Source organism: Phyllobates terribilis, unplaced genomic scaffold (assembly GCF_046119375.1).
Source record: "Phyllobates terribilis strain yellow unplaced genomic scaffold, ASM4611937v1 Scaffold_2__4_contigs__length_985480577, whole genome shotgun sequence".
Taxonomy (NCBI): domain Eukaryota; kingdom Metazoa; phylum Chordata; class Amphibia; order Anura; family Dendrobatidae; genus Phyllobates; species Phyllobates terribilis.
In genome coordinates, this window is record NW_027362762.1 from 198,288,247 (window position 1) to 198,311,173 (window position 22,927).

General features: G+C 43.1%; 1 protein-coding gene across 1 annotated transcript in view; it reads left to right on the forward strand.

Moving 5' to 3' along the window:
- Nucleotides 1–22,927, forward strand: part of DHH (desert hedgehog signaling molecule) — a 134,469-nt gene that overhangs the window by 95,617 nt on the left and 15,925 nt on the right. Inside the window, exon 2 of the mRNA XM_073663777.1 lies at nucleotides 18,109–18,370. Within this exon, the coding sequence (XP_073519878.1) occupies nucleotides 18,109–18,370 (262 nt within the window). The remainder of the gene's footprint in view (nucleotides 1–18,108; nucleotides 18,371–22,927) is intronic.

Here is a 22,927-nt window from a genome sequence, read left to right on the forward strand (position 1 = left end):
GTTTTTGCAACTGCACTTGGGGACACTTTCAACGTTTTCCCAATTATTCGCACTGACTGACCTTCATTTCTTAAAGTAATGATGGCCACTCGTTTTTCTTTACTTAGCTGCTTTTTTCTTGCCATAATACAAATTCTAACAGTCTATTTAGTAGGACTATCAGCTGTGTATCCACCAGACTTCTGCACAACACAACTGATGGTCCCAACCCCATTTATAAGGCAAGAAATCCCACTTATTAAACCTGACAGGACACACCTGTGAAGTGAAAACCATTTCCGGTGACTACCTCTTGAAGCTCATCAAGAGAATGCCAAGAGTGTGCAAAGCAGTCATCAAAGCAAAAGGTGGCTACTTTGAAGAACCTAGAATATAAGACATATTTTCAGTTGTTTCACACTTTTTTGTTAAGTATATAATTCCACATGTGTTAATTCATAGTTTTGATGCCTTCAGTGTGAATGTACAATTTTCATAGTAATGAAAATACAGAAAAATGTTTAAATGAGAAGGTGTGTCCAAACTTTTGGTCTGTACTGTATATATTTCTGTGTATCGATCTTTGTGTATAAACGGATAACACGAAGTGTAAACTCAACCGTTCATATCACTTTTCAGAAACTAAAGATCAACTGTCATTTTTTCAGCCTATCAATAATCAGTGATAATTTACAAAGCATCTAATTAGGAGAAAAACTACTGCAAAGCAAAAAAGTTGATATTTTTTGTAACTAATAGAAAAATATGACTATTTCTTTAAAATTGTATGCCCATTGTAGAAATTAATGACATCGTGAGAATGAAGGAGATTTGATGCTGATACATCGCTGCATCCCCCTCTTGTGTTTCATATGCTGTTTTTTCCCAGTGAATTGCGCCATGCTGCATTCTGCATAGTTGGGTGACTATATTTTTTCCCAGCACAGCAGGGCTATTGGTTTGTCTTCATGAAGCAAAGAAATTATCTATGTTTGTAAGATTTTTCATTTGTTAAGAAAATTACTGATTCGTAGTTAATAATTCCACTGAGCAATTTTGCGAACATTTAACATTTTATCGTGAACTTTTGGGCATCCCTGAAATTATAGAACACCATTGACATTTTACATTGGCAATTACGAAAGGGCAAACACTAGTAATCCTTATTTATGCCAGTCTGTGAGATCTACTACACCTTGAACATATTTTATTACCTGTTTCTGACTCTTCTGAAGATTTTCCTCAATCTGTAAAACATTTATTGATGGCAGGGAGCACATGTCTCATTTTCAACATCGACCTTTGAGCTGTGCTTATTACTAGAAGATGTGAATTGCTTTTGATAGTCAGGCCACAAAAATCAATTTGTGAGTCTCTACTTGATAAGCTTGAGGCATCTATATAAATTTTTTGGAAAAAAATTCAAAGTGCAGCGAATTTGCAAAAAAAAAAAATGAAAAACAAACATTTCCATCATTGCTTTTTTATTTTTGTTATTTTATAGCAATCAAAATGTGGTAAAAATAACCTGGCAACATCATTCTCCGGGTCAGTATGATTACAGTTATACCATATATCTCCAATTTGTTATTATATGATTGGGGGGAAAAAATCTGACATTTGTAAGAAAAAATTTTTTTTTTGTGTTGCCATTTTCTGAGACCTGTAACTTTTTTACTTTTCCGCTGAGTTGCGTGAGGGCTTAATTTTTGCACCTCAACTGAAGTTCAACTGAAGTTTATATTGATACTACATTGGGGTACCTATGATTGCTTTTCAAAGCATTTTTTGGGGTTAGTGCGTTGACTGAAAAATGATAATTCTGGTGTTACAATTTTTTTTCTTTTCAGAGTTTAACATATAGTTTACATAATGTTATATTTTAATAGATCAGATTTTTTTTTGTACACGATAACAAAGATGTTTATTTTACAAAAATGTATTTATTATATATATATTTCTTTATGATATATCTTACTACATAAAGAGCTTAATGTTGAGGTAAGTCCGAGAAAAACATCAGCTGACGTTGGAGCGATGACTCTGTTGTTGTAGATGACGACGATGAAAGGGAACATCAGGCATGCCAAGTCATTGCCTTAGACTTAAGGTAGGCAGCATTATTATGTTCAATTCAATACGAAAAAATCCGGCACCAAAGCGATATGTTCCAAAGCTTTATTCCAAAAACAGTTCCAAAAGGTAGCAAAACCAGAGATGGTTAAAATTCAAAAATATATTAACTGCAATAGTTCACATGTTATATTTATTATTACCTGTAATGTCTGTAATCTCTCATACATAGGCTGCACTATGAGGAAATCGTGACAGCGTATCAATGAGCTTCTCCTGGATTCAGTGAACGGTGAAGCCTCTAATCCATCCAATGTATCCAAACATTTCTTTCAAGTACATGGAGGAGATATGAGGGGTTTCCAATTCTTTGGGATGGAAAGAGTCAACAAGCCTAGGAGAGGTGGGGCTTGGAGACAGAAACTTCTGAGTTGGGAAACCCACTGGATCCTGATGATGGAGACTGCCCACCCCATCGGCCTAAATAAACGTTCGGACTTGATTCTATTCTATTCTATTAGAACCGTTCACTAATCCCATTTATAGCACCTTGTTTCAATATTATAATCTGTTTTTAAACTTGTATATGTATTTTGTATTGGCATTTTAAAATGTGTTTGATACAGAGGTTTTGTAAGTCATGTGACAAGGGAGGCGGGACATATTTGCCCGCCTAGGTTAAATTCCCCATGCCACAGCCATAAAGCTAGGTTATGATTAAGGGGCACATATAGCCCTGAAACGCGAAAACCAGTGTCCTGGGACCTTGCTGTATCAAGCCCTCCACCTCCTAAATGTTTGCCTGTGTTTTTACATCTAAGAATTTTTTGGAATAAACCTTTGGAACATATCGCTTTGGTGCCGTTTTTTTTTGTATTGAATTGGACTCTTTGGGATTGTGGCCAGGCACAAAGGGACAGGTGAGCAGGAAAAAAAAACCTTTTTCTTTATTTATGAGCATTATTATGTTGCTGAGAAATTTGAATACAAAACGAGGACTCTGCAATGGTACACGATTAGATGTAACATCATTGAATAGAAATGTTCTTGATGCAGAGATTTTAACAGGATCAGCTGAAGGTGATAAGGCATACAGAGAGATTTCCACGCCATCTGCCCTGGACAATTCACTTTTTGAATTGGTGAACGTCTCTGTAATCTTTTAAATTTTATTTTTGTTTTCCATAATGCCATTTACTAATTTATTAATTATGAAAAATGTGTTGTTTATCATGTAAAAAGGCTGAAAGTAAATAGACATGGTTAATTTGAGTTAGTTTTTATTATGTAGAGCACACTTTTCTAGCTTCCGAAACTTATTTATTTCGGAACTCGGGCTACTAGTATTTATATAATTTTATTAAAAAATTATACTTCTATTTTTAGTCCCACTTAGGGACTTTAACCTGCAATAGCTTATATTATACAGTATATTGCAATACCACAGTATTACAAAATCACCACATACTGTATGGCAAAATCGCTGTTCTCCTATGAAACCCAACCTACCGCTGAGATTCACAGAAGGATTAATATGGTAGTCTTCAGCAGGCGATTGTAACCTGTCAGTTCCTAACAACTGCTTTGCTCATGGGAGTCAGTAAGCGTGCGTTCCAGCAGTGACGTCATTTAAATGCCACTGTCAGAGACTGAGCTCTGGTCGCTGCAGTTACAGGAAGATGTCAGTTATGTAACACAGTCGGCATCTGCTTGGTATGAAGCAGGTTCAGCTCCTGAGCCAGCTTTGCACTTTTCTTAGTCAAGCAGTTAAAACTGTTTTTTGCTTTGCTCCAAAATTCTTTTTTTAAGTGTTGCTTATTTTGAAGTCTATTTTCTACTTGTTTTATCTGTTTTATTTTCTCCATCTGCTATTGTGGATGTTTTTTTTAATCCAAATATGTGCAGCTATTCATTATTTGTGATTTTTTTTAAAAGTCACAATATTTTCACACAAATGTACTCCAGTCGCTCCTGGAATTATTATTTTTTTAAGACAGAAATTTTGTGCAAATGTTAGAGTTATGTGTGTCATTTTAATTGATCTTGTGACTTTTTGCACTAAAAGGTGCAATTAACCCCTTTACGATGTTAATCCATAAGTCCAATTCGGTAGAAACTAACGAACCTTGGACGAATGGATATGTCCAGGCGATTTTGCCTGATCCACCTGTGGTGTCAATATGAGCACTGCACCCCTAGATAAATTCATTGAGAGGTGTAGTTTGTAAAATAGGGTCTCTTAATGGGGTCTTTGCTGTTCTGACATCTCAGGGGCTCTGCCAATGTGACATGGCACCCTCAAACCAGTTCAGCAAAATCCGAACTCCAATATGGCGCTCCTTCTCTTCTGAGCTTTGCACTGTGCCTCAAAAGTAGTTTCTGACCACATATGGTGTATCGACGTACTCAGGATAAATTTCACAACAAATTTGGGGTCCATTTTCTTCTGCTATCCTCATGAAAATGAAAAAACTTGGGGCTAAAACAACATTTTGTAGGAAAAATATTTTTTTCATTTTCACAGATCAACGTTGTAAAATTCTGTCAAGCACCTGTATGTTCAAGTTGCTCACCGCACGTCTAGATAAATTCCTTGAGGGGGGGTTAGTTTCCAAAATGGGGTCACTTGTGGGGGTTTTCCACTGTTTAGGCACAACAGGGGCGGAGAGCACAACATGACACTCGCAGACCATTCCATCAAAGTCTGCGTTCCAAAACGTCACTCCTTCCTTTCTGATATGGGGTATCTGTGTACTCAGGAGAAATTGCACAACAAATTTTGGGGTCTATTTTCTCCTGTTCCCTTGTGAAAAAATTTGGGGCTAAAAGAAAAATTTTTGTGGGAAAATTTTGATTTTTTTTTTATTATGGCCTTGTGGCCCCTTTAGGTGTAACAATGTGGGCACCAAACAAAAATTACATGGCTGTTCTGGAATTTTTTAGTGCCCTTTTGGAAATGAGCAGCACAAGCTCTTTGGCTAATTCTAGACTTATTTCCGCAATAGTAGATAACTTTTATCAATAGCATTCTGAGCCAATCATCTGCTTGGCCTGTGAGTCAAAAATTTCCAGTCTTCCAAAGCCAAACCACCAAGTTGTTTCAAATACAATAAAAGCGTACTAAAGTTTCAGCAAAAAAGTTTACTATACTTTCTGCAGCAATGGTTTTCAAGATCTTGGCTTGCAGTCATTCAATAGGGACCTTCATTGTTGGCTCCTCTTGTCTTGACTCTAGATATCCTGAGATTAGTGGCACAAAAGGGCCAGCTGTTAAAAATAAAGTAAATAAAATATATTGTGTTACTCTGTTGGGCTTCATTTATGCTAAATGTGTCTCTGGGAGAATTATCAAATTTGTATTGTGAGTTAACGGCATCCTGGCAAATTTTGTGGAAAGTGTGGACAGATACGTACTTTCTGTGCATGAATATCTGTATAGTCATGGCACAGAGGTGCATGGTTTGTTACAGTTATTACAGTGTCTTCTAACAAGTATTTCATAGCCATAGACTAAACGTATAATATTAGCTTTATAATCTTCAAGGTTTTTTTTTTTACTTATTTTAATGTATTTTTTATTTGGTCGTTCATTGGATATCTATTAGGAGGTTGCGTTCTCTTGAATTTCCTAGCATATTAATGGCATAAGCTGTCATGTGTTTGTACTTTGAGTAAAACACTATATCTGGCCATTACATGACTTGTTCCTGGGATTTTTAACCTTTTTTCAGATGTCTCTGAGCTATTAGGTGGAGGTTAGCAGCTATTATATCTCCCATGCATTGCACACACAGGCATGAGGGATTCTTTGTCTCCTACCTCTATGTAGCACATATTCAGCAGTAGCAGCATCATGGAGGACATTATACAGCAGTACTGAGCAGTATATCTGTGAATCCAGCTATGGAGCGAGATAAACGTTTACTTGAAAGAAGCAGCACAGTATAGATCTTTGCCCGTTCCTCTCTCCCCACTAACCATCTCCATCGATTTCAAAAGGCAGTTTTAATATGATCCCACAGTGAGTTGGAAGTTCATATTGTCTAAAGCCAGATGGATTTGAGCTGTTATTGGTGATCTTAGGAAGCAGGAGATGGATCAGAGGAGAGGATCCTGTTAGCAGCGCCTCTTTGGTAAAGACCATACACGCTAGCATATTGGGAGTGCTACATAATAATGCCAATATCTCTGAAACCGTATGGCGAATTTTAAGAGGAAAAAAGAGAACACTCAAGGGAGTAACGGATATCAAATAAGAGCAACAACTGGCCACTTGTGACCTGGTGATAGGTCCTCCTTAAAGTGTATCTCCTTTATATAAAAAATAACTCTAGCTGTGTCACTTAGGTTCGGCTCTTGTCGTATTGTATCTAAGCTAGCGCTGTAGAATGTGAGATGAATATACCTCGCTGGGTCCCGTGCTGGCTACAGCAGGGGTGGGGAACTTTTTTTCAGCCAAGGGCCATTTGGATATTTATACCATCCTTCGGGGGCCGTACAAATAGAGTGCTAACTCTGCCCGCAAAGTACATCCTGACGCTGGCACTGGTGTCAGGACATAATCTTTGATTGCACGAACCTCAGCGTTCAATAGTGAACACTGCGTTCATGTGCTCACAGAGCAAAAAGAAATTAAAGGGCCGGCGGACGTCAAAATACAGCTTCCAACCCAGGCACTGCGGTCCCCAAGGATCTGCCCGGGGGCCAGATAAAAGGTCATCGAGGGCTGTAAACGGCCCACGGGCCTGAGATTCCTCACCACTGGGCTACAGGATCATAGGAGGCTCTGTCTTTTAATGCATGGTTAACATGGATGACAGCAGTCTGTTTTCTTTTGCTTAGAAGCTGAATCTGTTATGTGAGTGCACTTTAACCATTTTTCTATATAGTTAGCGGTATTTATGAACATGCTTATCTAAATTGTCAAAATAATGATCCCTATACATATAATATGTCTAGGCACATATTCTTAGGACAAGTTGTGTAGCTTTGGGTAATTTGTAGGATGCTTTGTTATATTTGCCAGGAAAGAAAACACGAGTGAATCAAATTCTCCCACTCAGTTGTGACTCACTGTCCTTGAGAATAATGTTGGTCATAGACGAATAGATTTTTTTAGCATGTCTGATACATTTTGTGACAGGTCCAGAATAAATTTAATCAGTATGGTTTCTGCCACATACCTTGACTTAAAGAACATCTGTCAATTGCTCAAAAAAATTGAGTTAAATTCCTTGTAAAAATTCCTGAGCTCCCCTGATTATACATCTTTTCCCCATTTTGCGCTGTGTCACTCCATTGCAGAGATATACACATTTATTAATATGTGAAATCTTGCATGTTGTGCAACTAGACATTTTTTAGAGTCTTCTCTGTGGGCATGTGCTTTCAGCCCTCCTCCCAGATACTGTCAATCTTAGCACTAGCAGTCTCAGACACTGTTGAGCTGTAATGTATAGCGTCTTGTAGGGAGGGATGAAAGTGCGCACCCTCAGAGCAGACTCTGGAGAAACACCCAGTTGGACTACAAGCAAAGATTTCCCATACTGCGCTACAAAAGTAATAAATGTGAATATCTCTGCAATAGAGTGACACTGCGTAAAGTGGAAAAGAGAGTCAGATTCAGGGGAGCTCAGGGATTTTCACAAGGTATTTAACTAAAATTTTTGAGCAAGTGAGAGGTACTTTTTAAATGGTTGTTATGCAGTTTCATTATCGGGAGAGCACTACTCCCCTTCCTTCCAACTTACTGCTTGCCGGGGTGGTGTGCTCCTAAAAATTGACAATTTGGGCCAACTGCATGGTTGCGCCGCTGGCCCAAAATGTGCACTCTCTATAGAATTATCTGGAGCGCAAGGGCACCAAAGTTGGCAAAATCATGCATTTCTACAATTTGGCCAGTTTTAGATCAGCACTAAGAAGCACTATCAAAAAGAGCTTGTAAGCACTGCATTGTAAGCACTGAACATGCTTGGCTACTACTGCTAGATTGCAGCAGTGGCCGTCAATCTAGATAACGAACATTAAGCAATAACATTAAAAATCCCCCAATTATTCTGAGTGGATTTTCAATAAGATTTAAATTGCAAAGTTGTTTGTTTTAACAAGCACTTTGCAATTTCAACAATTAGTTATGTAAAGACAAACGCTTTAAAGAACCCCATACACATTGGATACTTGTCAACAGAACAACAGCTATCTCTTCTGACTCCCCCATACATATCAACACTTGACTCAGCCAAACGCTCCTCTATTCTTTATGAGAGAGATGCTGCCAGACTCCTCTGGCAGTGGCTTACTTCCTGGGAGAACAAATAGGTCAGCCTCTGTAATTGAGCAGGCCAGATCCTTCTCTCCTCTAACATCATCTATTGGGCGAGAGTCGGGAGGCCCCATACACATTAGTCTGAAGCCAAAATCTATATGTGGGCCGTTGCAAGTTAAAACAAATTGCAAGAATTGGCTGATTTAATACAACCTAGTGACTTTCTTAACATTTATAGAGAACAAGTATTAGGGTATATGCATTGTTTTTTGCTGTGTCTTTTTGCAGCGTTTTTGGAGCAGACCTGAGTAGAAACTTGTAAGTTTTTCAGTATTTTTAAGTATTTGAGGATGACTTCTGTTTCAAAAACACCCAATTTCTGTTAAAAAAAATCGATAAAAAAAACCTCAGTGTGCACATACCTTTAAAATTGCCAGTGAATCTTTTTCCTTACATAAAATATTCAGCAAAAAAATATAAGAATTCAGCAATATGACATCTTTCGGGGTCTGAGGCTTGACATCCCCACCGATCCGCTGTTACCAGCTCCGATGGCGGCCCAGTGCAAACAGTGAAAAGACCCAGAACAGCGCAGTTCTATACACTGAAATGGCCATTAGCATGAACTGCAACTCGGCTCCTATTGAAGTAAATAGGACCTGACCTCCATCACCTGTGAACAGCCACCAGATAGCGAATAGAGCTGTGCTGTTCCTGCTCCATTCACTGTTTCAATTTGGCAGCCACCACAGTGAAAAACAGTTGATCAGTGGGAGTACCAGGCGTTGGACCTTCACTGATCTGTTATGGATAACTTATCCTAAGAAGTAAACCTGGAAAACACATTTAAATCATTTCAATTTTAATATTAGTTTTCTATAAAGCGTTGCATTTATACACTTCACAGAGTTGGTATGTGCCAGACACCTACATTTCCAAAAGTCTCGAATACTTTCTAAATTGTAAAACATAAACCTGTCTTTGTTGCCCATAACAACCAGTCACAGAGCAGCTCTCATTTTGTATTCTGCTCTTGAAAAAAGAAAGCTCCTTTGTGATTGGTTGCTTTGGGCAACATAAACAGTTTTATTTAATTCAGATATATCATGCTTGTATGTGACACACTCTTCTTTTACAATTAAAGGGGTATTCCCATCTCACAGATCATATCCCAATATGTAATAGGTGTAATAATAATAATATTAGCATATACCTCCAATTAGAAATGTAGTATAGTTCTTCTGATTAGTTATGTCGCTTTGTCCATGTTCAAGGGCTTTGCAGTAGCTTAGGTATCCATGGTTCCGACCACTCATATAGTGACAGTTAGTTGTTAGTGGTCAAAACCATGGATATGACGCGCCCCCTGGGCCATATTCTTTAGGGGAATACCCGGAGCCGGATCAGATGGGGGTTGTAGTCTTCCGAGTGGCTGTGACCCGGTCCGTGCCCAGGGTGTCAAACTCAGTTGTATGTGGCAGTCCTACAGATGTTATTAAGTTCTTAATGTCGACTACGCCACCCGTTGTATTGCGGTCACTATGGCCGCCGCTGCAGCAGGGTCCGCTGAGGCTGATGGTGTTGGTGCAGCTTTTGGTAGTATAACCCCCAACGGGTGGGGTATAGCCTCAGGGGGTCAGGTGCAGAGGATGGGGGTTGTGGTGGTGCAGCATAGATGTTAAATGAAGACAGAGTCGGGTTGTGCAGTTTAGGGTATTTACTCACTGCTGATGTTCCGGTCACTCCAGCTTCAAGTGACCACCCGAGCCGTGCTGCGTCCACCAGGTCCTGGATTCAGCAAACCCCCAAACAAGTCCGGAGCGTGACCCTGAGCTCTCCTTCTGTCCTTTCCTCTGGCTGTCCCCACTAGTGATCCACCTAGGTCCAGCTCCCTCGGGCCTTCTGTTGGGACACCCTTGGCCTTGGGTTCCCTGACCCTCCACGTGGTATGCCTTCGGGGTGGATGTGGTGGGTGGCCGTGGCAGACACTGCCCACGGCCTCCGGTCTCTGGCTAGGGTGTGCTTTTGCCCCCACCAGTTTGGGATCCGGTACCCTATTGCCGACTCTTCACCCGGGGATTGAATTTGGGTTCTCAGAGTCCTCTCTTTGTCTCCTCTGGGTCTTTCCTTCTCTGCTCCACTCTCTCTCTCTCTCTGGGGCTTCTCTGCTCCTCTTCCTCCTCTGACTTCTTTCTGCAAAAGGCTGGCAGACTGACTCCTCTGCAAAGACTGACCCTGTTCTTTGATGGTGCCCACCTTATATACACCCTCTATGTGTGAGCTCAGGTGACCAGCACCCAATGAGCTCCTATCTTTACCCAGGCTGCTCCCCCTATCTGCCCCTACACTACTTGGGATGTACCACCCCCCTCCCACTCCAGCCAGGAACAGACTCGGTCGTACCTGCACATTTCTAAGTGGGAGTACCGTCGGCCTGTTCCTCGGAAATGGGATGTATGTAGTGCATGCAGCCTACCGAGCTCAGGTCCACACTCCATCCTTACCCGGGAGTGGAATATCACACCTCTGGGTTGAGGTGCAATACCCCTGTAGCAGCCGAATCCTCAGGGTGCTACATTCCCCCCTGGTAAATCACAGCACGTCCTCGGGCTGTAAGAACAAAACACCATAAAACATACAATTTTTTTTCATAAACAACATAATAAAACATATTAAAATATCATATAAAACATTATATATATATATATATATATATATATATATATATCAAATAAACTTTTCATATAAAACATTCTCGTCGCCTCTGGCTCCTCCTCCGGTCACTGTGCAACGTGTGACCGGGTAAAGTGCGACAGTCTTTTCTTGAAGAATGGTTTTCCTATAAAACCGGTAGGGGGCGCTTTAGGACGCGCAACTATTTACAAGGGATAGTGGCCGCTCTCAGTCCTCGGCCAGGTATTAGGGAGGAATGACCGCTCTCAGTCCTCGGTCAGTGGGATTTAAGGGAAATACGGGTAAACAGTTCACACTTGCTGGTCCCAACGGGGACTATATTAGCAACAGTTACAGTTCACTGTGCCCCGACGGGCAACTATATACAGCTTGTACTCTGCTGTACTTAACGACGGCGTCCTCCTGCTCTTTCTTTATTGTTACCTTTAGCTTCAGACCCGTCCGGGTCCTCTTGCTCTTCCTCCTCACACCGCAGCTCTTCCTCCGTCAGGCGATGCACATGGAGGGCGTAGGGTCCTTTGGCACACTTGTGCCGGGTGAAGGTGACCTCGTCCCCTATATACAGGTCACGTCCTCTGTGTCCCTCCGGTAGGTGGGACTCAACGTCTCTTCTGGTCACGAAGACGTCGCCTAGGGTGCGGTGGTCTCGGATGAAGCCCCACCCATGCTGCATGTTAAACTTTATCACAGTCCCGGTGGTGCGGGGACTATGCGCTGCACGGGGGTCTCTCCTGGCCCGGCTCTTCTGCTCCGCGCTCCTCACTTGAGCTTGCTGTTCCCGGACCCGCCTCTCTCTCCGCTCCCTCTCAAAGACCTCGAGCTCTTGGTGGCAGCACTCAGCACGCTCCGCTGCAGCTGCCCGAGTCTCCTGAGTGAACCCCATGAGGTCTTCTCCGGTGGGGTCCCACTCAAACTGGGTCTCTTCTAGCGGGGGCGAGATCCTCTTTACGGGCTTTGGAGCCGGGATCAGGGGTGCACACATGGCCCCAGCCTTCCTCTGCCGTTCCAGTTCATGATATTCTTGGGGCCAGATGAAAGGCTGCCCATCCGGGCACGTGTGTTGGGTAAACAGGTCCTCTCCCAGATGCGGCACTCTTGGTCTTATGGGCGCGGTGGTGTTAGCGCCCGGGTTGCCCGGGCCTTGCGGCCAGGCCTGGGGTATCTGGAAGGTGAAGGGCACCGTAAGGACGGCGGCACCCTGGGCTACTTGGCCCTGCGACCAGGCCGGGGGCTCCGCGGAGGTAGGGGGCGCTGTTGGTATTGCGGCGCCCGGGGGTACTAGGCCTTGCGACCAGGCTGGTGGTACTTCCTGCTTGGTCACGCTCGGGGTCGAGGCGTGTGACGTCACAGGGGTCGCGGCTCCCGTTTGAGGCCTAGTCTGCGGCGGTGACGTTGCAGCGACGGGCACGGCAGGATAGACTTCGGGCTCTGCGACGGGGAGCTGGGGCAGGTACGCGGTTTCCCGGTTTGGGGTAGAGACGTCCCCTTTACCTGCCTCCTTTCGTTCGGCTCCCTTCTCGGCGCCGTCTCCGGCCTTCAGTCCTCCTGCGCCATCCTCAGAGGCGGTCTGTCTCCTCGTCTCGGGTGGCGTGCTCCGCCGACAGGTCTCGGTCTGCTGGGCCATCTCACGGCTCCACTCCGCCAACGTCTCTCGCTGCACCCGGGCCATCCTCCTTGCGAGGCCCTCCAGAGCGGTCTGTGCACACTCCCGGTCTCGGGGGAGCTGTGCTAGGACCTCCACTAGGCCTAGTGGGGTCGTTGTTTCCAGCAGGCTCCTGACCAGCGGGTCGGTGCTGCTCTGCTCTCCTACAGTTGTCTCCAGCAGGCTCCTGGCCAGCGGGCCGGTGCTGCTCTGCTCTCCCTCTTCTGTTTCCAGCAGGCTCCTGGCCAACGGGCCGGTGCTGCTCTGCTTTCTCGCCATCTCCGGGTAAGCTCCTCCGATACTCTTCTCCAGGCTTCTTGCCTCCGGGTGCGCTCGCTCCAGACTGCTCCAAGCGTCACCCATCTTTGTTCTCTTCTTCTCAGTCCTCCCACTTCGAGGGCGGTCCCGGGGCCACTTGGTGATTGTCAGCTCCAGGGGCAGTTCTTTCACGCTGACAGACACCTCTAGCATCACAGTCTCTGTTGGTGGGGGCGGTTTCCACTTTTGGCGCCATTTTCGGTCCTGGCCCACGATGGGAGGTGGCCTCTTGCCATCCTCTGGCACGCCCATAATGGCGTCCGCTCTGACAAGGCGGGAAACCTTTGGAAATGGCGGGAATCGTCTCCCAGTGGCGGGAAACTCTGCAGATGGCGGGAAAAAGCTGTTAATGGCGGACAACCGGCGGGAATCGACCTGTGATGGGGTCCGATGGCGGGGACCCTCCGGAACCGGCAGGAGACTTCTTTTTGAGGTAAACTCGTTCTTTTCTTCAGGCACGCAGTACCCGGTTGTTGCGGGCACGTAATCCTGCCGACTACGCCAAAGTTGACGCGCCCCCTGGGCCATATTCTTTAGGGGAATACCCGGAGCCGGATCAGATGGGGGTTGTAGTCTTCCGAGTGGCTGTGACCCGGTCCGTGCCCAGGGTGTCAAACTCAGTTGTATGTGGCAGTCCTACAGATGTTATTAAGTTCTTAATGTCGACTACGCCACCCGTTGTATTGCGGTCACTATGGCCGCCGCTGCAGCAGGGTCCGCTGAGGCTGATGGTGTTGGTGCAGCTTTTGGTAGTATAACCCCCAACGGGTGGGGTATAGCCTCAGGGGGTCAGGTGCAGAGGATGGGGGTTGTGGTGGTGCAGCATAGATGTTAAATGAAGACAGAGTCGGGTTGTGCAGTTTAGGGTATTTACTCACTGCTGATGTTCCGGTCACTCCAGCTTCAAGTGACCACCCGATCCGTGCTGCGTCCACCAGGTCCTGGATTCAGCAAACCCCCAAACAAGTCCGGAGCGTGACCCTGAGCTCTCCTTCTGTCCTTTCCTCTGGCCGTCCCCACTAGTGATCCACCTAGGTCCAGCTCCCTCGGGCCTTCTGTTGGGACACCCTTGGCCTTGGGTTCCCTGACCCTCCACGTGGTATGCCTTCGGGGTGGATGTGGTGGGTGGCCGTGACAGACACTGCCCACGGCCTCCGGTCTCTGGCTAGGGTGTGCTTTTGCCCCCACCAGTTTGGGATCCGGTACCCTATTGCCGACTCTTCACCCGGGGATTGAATTTGGGTTCTCAGAGTCCTCTCTTTGTCTCCTCTGGGTCTTTCCTTCTCTGCTCCACTCTCTCTCTCTCTCTGGGGCTTCTCTGCTCCTCTTCCTCCTCTGACTTCTTTCTGCAAAAGGCTGGCAGACTGACTCCTCTGCAAAGACTGACCCTGTTCTTTGATGGTGCCCACCTTATATACACCCTCTATGTGTGAGCTCAGGTGACCAGCACCCAATGAGCTCCTATCTTTACCCAGGCTGCTCCCCCTATCTGCCCCTACACTACTTGGGATGTACCACCCCCCTCCCACTCCAGCCAGGAACAGACTCGGTCGTACCTGCACATTTCTAAGTGGGAGTACCGTCGGCCTGTTCCTCGGAAATGGGATGTATGTAGTGCATGCAGCCTACCGAGCTCAGGTCCACACTCCATCCTTACCCGGGAGTGGAATATCACACCTCTGGGTTGAGGTGCAATACCCCTGTAGCAGCCGAATCCTCAGGGTGCTACAGATACTTAAGCTACTGCAATGCCCAGCACAAGGGGTAAGCAACAAAGCGAAACACTGCTCTAAAATTTTCCAAAAAGAGAGAAGTAGGTGAAGCAAGATGGCCATCACCACAATTCTTCCTCTTTCAGAATACAAGTATAGAAAGCATTAATCTAATGTGTATGGCCAGAGGCCACCTTTAGCCAGAGGAAGAAGAATGACTATTTGGGATTGTTGAACTCACCATGGAGCCTGCACTCCACGATGTACATCCCACTTACACGATACATTTATATATGGCTTCTCTTCGTCAAAATCTGCAAAAGAGAGTTTATTTTACAATGGCAAATGAAGCATATCACCACAATTATGACCTGGTTTTGTGGTGAATTTTCTATGGAACATGAACAGTGTACGTTTCGTGTAGGGTGTCTCATGAAGAATGTCATTAGTGGGAGTTTTGCAGGAAGCAAAATTTCAACGTTTTTAGATTTTCAACATTCCAAATCAGAAATTTGCATGAAAACAAGTTAATTAATGACCAGCTATTAAAGTGGAGTCATTGAGCCGTATGTTGTGAGCACTGGGAGTGATGGGACAGGGAGCTTGGCTCCATTCAGGCGTCATGCCCACATTATTTTTATTAAATAAAGGCTTCAGCGGCTCATAAAATGAATTCCCCTCTTTGTTACACAAAGTGATCAAAAGTCATGTAAGCAGCTATACCTAATGAGGGCATGTACACACTAATATAGTCCAAATATATATATGAGGTTTTTGCACTGAATTATTTATGGCACAGATTTAACAAGGTCTTGGAAACATTCCTGAGAGGTTCTGATCCATGTTCACATAATTCATGTTGCTGCACATTCATTCACTTCACTTTCAAGTTGTGCATCTCCCTTTCAGCTAAATATCCAAGAAGTGCTGTATTTTGTTGAGATTTGCGGACTGTGTATAGGGCTCCATACAGATTAAGTTATAAATGCTAGACTGGCCGATCATCCAATGTGTTCCATAGGGTCTTCCAACTCTCCCAGACAGATGATGTCAGAGGAAGGAAAGATGGACATGTTGAATTTCAGTGCCTGATCCTTTGCTTCCCACAAGAGATCAGCTGCTACTAGAGAATCCTGGCAGCAGCTTAGATCCCTGTTCCCATTGAAAGAACTTGTCAAGATGAACGTGCATGTGTATGGGGTGGCTGAGAGAGAGAGCTATCTAAGGTGCTAAGGTGTATGGGTACTTCAAGTTATTAGAGTGTACTGAACTCATTGTGTTGAGCATTCATGTGTATGGAATGGCTGGGAGAAAGATCTTTCATAGGTGTATGGCACCTCAAGTTATCAGAGTCCACTGAGTTCATTGTTCTATGACATGCTTTTTGACATGGCATGTTTGAAAGTATCCCTTAGAAGGGTGTATTGTGGCCATAAAGGCCAGAAAATATTCTGTGCACCTCAACTAAAAGCAACCTGAACTAGTGAAGAGCGTAATTAAAGATTCTGAACCCCAATCCAATTTTTACATCTATAAAAGGGCCCCCACCTACCATCAGTAATTAGTATCATAGTGTCTTGTTATGTGATAAGATACATCTATTGCATCAGGTCCTGTCCTGGGTTCAGCTGCTACCTTTGCACCTCTTATAGCTCCACATCTGACAATGACCAAGGCTAGATGAATAAATATAATCATATGGTTTACACCATATCTCGATCCTACCATCTGCATAATTCATCTTAGGCCACAGCCCCACTATCAGTATTGGTCAGTATTTATTCTCAGGAGTGGGAGCCAAAACCAGATGAGGAACAATCAGAGAAAAGGTATAATAGAAACAAGTCATCAATTCTGCATTTATCACCCTGGTTTTGTCTCCCACTCCTGAGAAAAAATACTGACCGAATACTGACCAAATACTGATAGTGGGGCCGTGGCCTTAAACTGAGACTTATCACCTCAGGCAAACTTTAGCCAATCTTCAACAGTTTTGATAGCCTCAGGGATTTTGCTCATTTTTAGCTTGTGAATTTCATTTGGCTATAACAGGTTGTGTTGACCCATGTAATTTATTAAAGGGAAAAATAAGATTAAAATTCACAACAATTTAATAACAAGAAAAAAAAATAAAATTGCCAAACTTCATGAAACATGTAGAGTGGCATTGAAATAAACAACTCGTGAAGAGCCCATCTCTACAAAGCAGGCCATAATGCCAAATTCCTGTCATATGATCCAGGTCTAAAAGTTAAGTGCCAACTATTAGCAGATTCTTGAATTATGCTAATACCCCTTGGTATCACAATACAGATGCCCTCTGGTAGGAAGCCAATTGGAGAACTCTGCCATTGATTATCATCTTAAAGATTCAAGAGGCTCTGAGTTCATTCATGTTCTTCTTATGGCAGTTGATACATTGTTTCAGCTTCCTGCCATCTTTATTCAGTCTTGCTATTCTTCTGTCTGAAAACTATGTAATCCTAACTAGATACATGAAGGAAATACATGGAGAAAATTGTAATGAAAAAAATGTAATACACCCACCATTGGTATATTGAATACATTTCATGTGTATACAGATCTAGTAGAGCTGACATGACAAATTTTATGTGCCAGTTATCGTCTCAAAACACAAGATTGTCCCTGGGTACTGGCTGCAGAGCAAGCATACCAGAGATAACTGGCTGTGCCCGTGGGTGACTCGAGGAGGACGGGCAACTGCTTGGGCACAACATTTTGTTACAGAGTTCATAAATGAAACCATTTATTAATCTGTAGTTAAAAATGTACATATTTTTCATGGATGACAACTGAAAAATAATGAAGTAAAAAATAAATAGAAAATGGGATTACTAAGCAAAAATGACTGATGAATGGATTTAGAGTTTCCTTTCATAGTCAACATATTACTATGAGTATTTCACTGCATTCACAACTCACTTTTTGTACTCTGGTTTAGATATGTGTAAAAAAAAATCTGACCAGCACCTCCTAACAGATGTGCAAGGTGCAAGCTGCATTACCTGCAATATACATAAACCAAAATATATAGCAGCGTCCTGTGTGTGCCAAGATATATGCCATAGAATATACGAGATCTAAACTGCATTACTGCCATATAGACTATACTCATGGAATTGAATTACTTACTACACAAATTGGCCGATTCATGTGTGCCACCAACTAACTACCAGCATAGTATTTTTAGACGTGAACCTATTCTAATAGACTTGCCTCTCCAGGGTCAAGGCTTACACATTTAAAGGCAGATAGATTCCAGCTCTAATTAAAAACACCCTTCAACTATATTTCATATGAGTGACATACTTTATGATATGTTTAAACTAAAAATTAGAAAATGTAAGTTGCATAAAGAATTAATAAGCATTTGTTGACCTGTTACGTTTGTTCTTTACTTTCAGCGCTGCAAGGACAGAGTGAATGCATTGGCTATCTCTGTGATGAATATGTGGCCAGGTGTGAGGTTGCGGGTTACTGAAGGATGGGATGAGGATGGCCACCATTCCCATGATTCCCTTCACTACGAAGGACGTGCACTTGACATTACAACCTCAGACCGAGACAAGAGCAAATACGGCATGTTGGCCCGCCTTGCAGTTGAAGCTGGCTTTGACTGGGTGTACTATGAGTCAAAAGCTCACATTCATGTCTCTGTGAAAGCAGGTATTATTTCATAATATACAGAACCTGGAAACTGTGAATTCTGTGTATCTAAATTATATTTTTGAAGGATGATTGTAAAATGTAATATATAAGTATTTGAGGTCCCAGGAGATAGACCTCTATGATCAAACCATGTTATAGTACTGGTAATTTCTTTAAAGGGAACATGTCAGGTTTGGATTCCCTATGTAAGTAAAAGCAGAGCATGCTTCTGTCATCAGCAAATGGAGAAATCAATGTTATAATTGTGTGGTGCCCTATTCCTTTCCAGTCATCGGAGCAGGACGCAACACTGAGCAGTCACCGCTGTTCCCCAATCATGCCACTGGTCAGTTGATTGACAGCCCGCTCATCCTGCGAATGCGCGTCAATTAACTGAAACGTGGCCATGATTGGTGAACGGTCGCAACTGCTCCATGCTGTGCCTTGTCCCCATTTCTGGAAAGGAGCAAGGCACAGCGGGATTATAACATTTTCTCCTTTCGCCGATGACTGCCACCTATGACAGACACATGGTCTGGGTGCTTATTATCACCTATCACATGGTCTGCTTTTCCTTACATAGGGAATCTGGACCAGACAGGTTTCTTACTGTGCATAATTGACTGGAGTTCAGGCATTATAGTTTGGTAGGATCCTCATAATATAGAGCTGCATTGACTGTACCTATACATTTTCAAAAACTCCAGGAGGCAGAGGCTTGGGAAGTGCTCTGTCAAACCCCCAGGGCACTTAGTGCCTCATTTGCATATGGATTAAAACAATGATTTATTGGGAATCCTGCAACAAATAGAAGATATAAAGATATTTTTGAATTTAGCTTTCAAAGACCTGCATGCACATACAGTACAGACCAAAAGTTTGGACACACCTTCTCATTTAAAGATTTTTCTGTATTTTCATGACTTTGAAAATTGTACATTCACACTGAATTAATCAAAACTATGAATTAACACATGTGGAATTATATACTTAACAAAAAAGTGTGAAACAACTGAAAATATGTCTTATATTCTTGGTTCTTCAAAGTAGCCACCTTTTGCTTTGATGACTGCTTTGCACACTCTTGGCATTCTCTTGATGAGCTTCAAGAGGTAGTCACCGGAAGTGGTTTTCACTTCACAGGTGTGCCCTGTCAGGTTTAATAAGTGGGATTTCTTGCCTTATAAATGGGGTTGGGACCATCAGTTGTGTTGTGCAGAAGTCAGGTGGATACACAGCTGATACTCCTACTGTTAGAATTTGTATTATGGCAAGAAAAAAGCAGCTACGTAAAGAAAAACGAGTGGTCATCATTACTTTAAGAAATGAAGGTCAGTCAGTCTGAAAAATTGGGCAAACTTTGAAAGTCTCCCCAAGTGCAGTTGCAAAAACCATCAAGCGCTACAAAGAAACTGGCTCACATGAGGACCGCCCCAGGAAAGGAAGACCAAGAGTCACCTCTGCTTCCGAGGATAAGTTTATCCAAGTCACCAGCCTCAGAAATCGCAGGTTAACAGCAGCTCAGATTAGAGACCAGGTCAATGCCACACAGAGTTCTAGCAGCAGACACATCTCTACAACAACTGTTAAGAGGAGACTTTGTGCAGCAGGCCTTCATGGTAAAATAGATGCTAGGAAACCACTGCTAAGGACAGGCAACAAGCAGAAGAGACTTGTTTGGGCTAAAGAACACAAGGAATGGACATTAGACCAGTGGAAATCTGTGCTTTGGTCTGATGAGTCCAAATTTGAGATCTTTGGTTCCAACCACCGTGTCTTTGTGCGACGAAAAGGTGAACGGATGGACTCTATATGTCTCGTTCCCACCGTGAAGCATGGAGGAGGAGGTGTGATGGTGTGGGGGTGCTTTGCTGGTGACACTGTTGGTTATTTATTCAAAATTGAAGGCATACTGAACCAGCATGGCTACCACAGCATCTTGCAGCGGCATGCTATTCCATCCGGTTTGCGTTTAGTTGGACCATCATTTATTTTAAAACAGGACAATGACTCCAAACACACCTCCCGGCTGTGTAAGGGCTATTTGACCAAGAAGGAGAGTGATGGGGTGCTACGTCAGATGACCTGGCCTCCACAGTCACCAGACCTGAACCCAATCGAGATGGTTTGGGGTGAGCTGGACCACAGAGTGAAGGCAAAAGGGCCAACCATTGCTAAGCATCTCTGGGAACTGCTTCAAGATTGTTGGAAGACCATTTCCAGTGACTACCTCTTGAAGCTCATCAAGAGAATGCCAAGAGTGTGCAAAGTAGTCATCAAATCAAAAGGTGGCTACTTTGAAGAACCTAGAATATAAGAGATATTTTTAGTTGTTTCACACTTTTTTGTTAAGTATATAATTCCACATGTGTTAATTCATAGTTTTGATGCCTTCAGTGTGAATGTACAATTTTCATAGCCATGAAAATACAGAAAAATCTTTAAATGAGAAGGTGTGTCCAAACTTTTGGTCTGTACTGTATGTGCAGTTTGGTGGGTTGATCTTTAGAGGGAATCTGTCATCTGACTTATGCTGCTTAAACCACGAGCAGCATGAATCATAGCTGCGTTATTGAATTATGTAAGTTTCACTCTGAAATGCTGCAACATTTTAGAAAACATCTTTTAAAAATACTGCAAAGGACTGTACGTCGTGGTTTCTCTCCATATCTTTGACTGACAGCAGGGTCGGTTTTAGATAAAGTGAGGCCCTGGGCAAAAGTTTAAAGTGGGGCCCCAAATGCTAACATATTCCACCATCACACAGATACATTTTGGTTGTATTTCCATGAGCTGAGTTCAGGCCGTTAAACGAACGATCGACAATATTGAAGTCTTTCGACGCTTGTTTCCCGGCCTCTTTACACCAGCTGAGGAAGAATGATGTGCACAGAACAATCACTAGTAGATCTGTCCCCAGGCAGTATCATGTTATCAGCAGCACATCAAAAAGTTTTCACCTGGCGATGTGCTGCTGAGAACAATGATTTTTGTTCCAGCATAAACAATCCAATCACTCGATGAATAGGCAGCATTTTGCTCATTTAGTATAATGCACCCCATAGTCCTCCATATAATATAATGTGCACCCCATAGTCCTCCATATAATATAATTCGCACCCAATAGTCCTCCACATAGTATAATGCGCCCCATATTCCTCCATATGGAATAATGCAAACCCCATAGTCCTCTATACAGTATAATGCAACCCATAGTCATCCATATAGTATAATGCACTCCCCATAGTCCTCCATATAGTATAATGTGCCCTAAAGTCCTCCATATAGCATAATGCGCCCTATAGTCCTCCATATAGTATAATACACTCCTCATAGTCCTATATATAGTATAATACACTCCCCATAGTCCTCCATATAGTATAATACACTCCCCACAGCATATTGCACCCCATAGTCCTCCATACAGTATAATGCACTCTCTATAGTCCTCCATACAGTATAATGCAGCCCCCATATAGTACACATAGTATAATACACGGTCTATAGTCCTTTATAGAGTATAATGTTGCCCCCACTGAGTACAATGCCACCCCACAGAGTATAGTGCCGCTTCCATAGAGTATAATGCAGCCCCCATAGAGTATAATGCAGCCCTCATAGAGTATAATGCAGCCCTCACAGAGTATAATGCAGCCCCCATAGAGTATAAAGCAGCCCCCATATAATATAATGCAGCACTCATAGAGTATAATGCAGCCCCCATAGAGAGTATAATGCAGCCCCCATAGAGTATAATGCAGCCTCCATAGAGTATAATGTAGCCCCATATAATATAATGTAGCCCCATCTAGTATAATGTAGCACCCATCTAGTATAATGTAGCCCCCATTTAATATAATGCAGTGCCATATAATATAATGTAGCCCCCATATAGTATAATGCAGCATCCATATAGTATAATGCAGCCCCATATAGTATATTGCAGCCCCATATAGTATAATGCAGCCCCCATATAGTATAGTGCAGGCCCATATAATACAATGTAGCCCCCATATAGTATAATGCAGCTCCCATAGAGTATAATCGACCCCCATAGAGTATAATGCAGCCCTCATAGAGTATAATGCAGCCCCCTTAGAGTACAAGGCAGCCCCCATATAATATATTGCAGCCCTCATAGAGTATAATGCAGACCCCACAGAGTATAAAACAGCTCCCATATAATATAATGCAGCACTCATAGAGTATAATGCTGCCCCATAGAGTATAATGCAGGCCCATATAATATAATGTAGCCCCCATATAGTATAATGCAGCTCCCATAGAGAATAAATCAGCCCCCATAGAGTATAATGCAGGCCTCCATACAGTATAATGCAGCCCCATATAGTATAATTCAGCCCCCATAGAGTATAATGCAGGCCTCCATACAGTATAATGCAGCCCCATATAGTATAATGCAGCAGCCATATAATATAATGTATCCCCCATATAGTATAATGCAGGCCAATATAATATACTGTAGCCCCCATGTAGTATAATGCAGCCCCCCATATAGTACAATGCAGCCCACATATAGTATAATGTAGCCCTCATATCGTATAATGCAGCCCC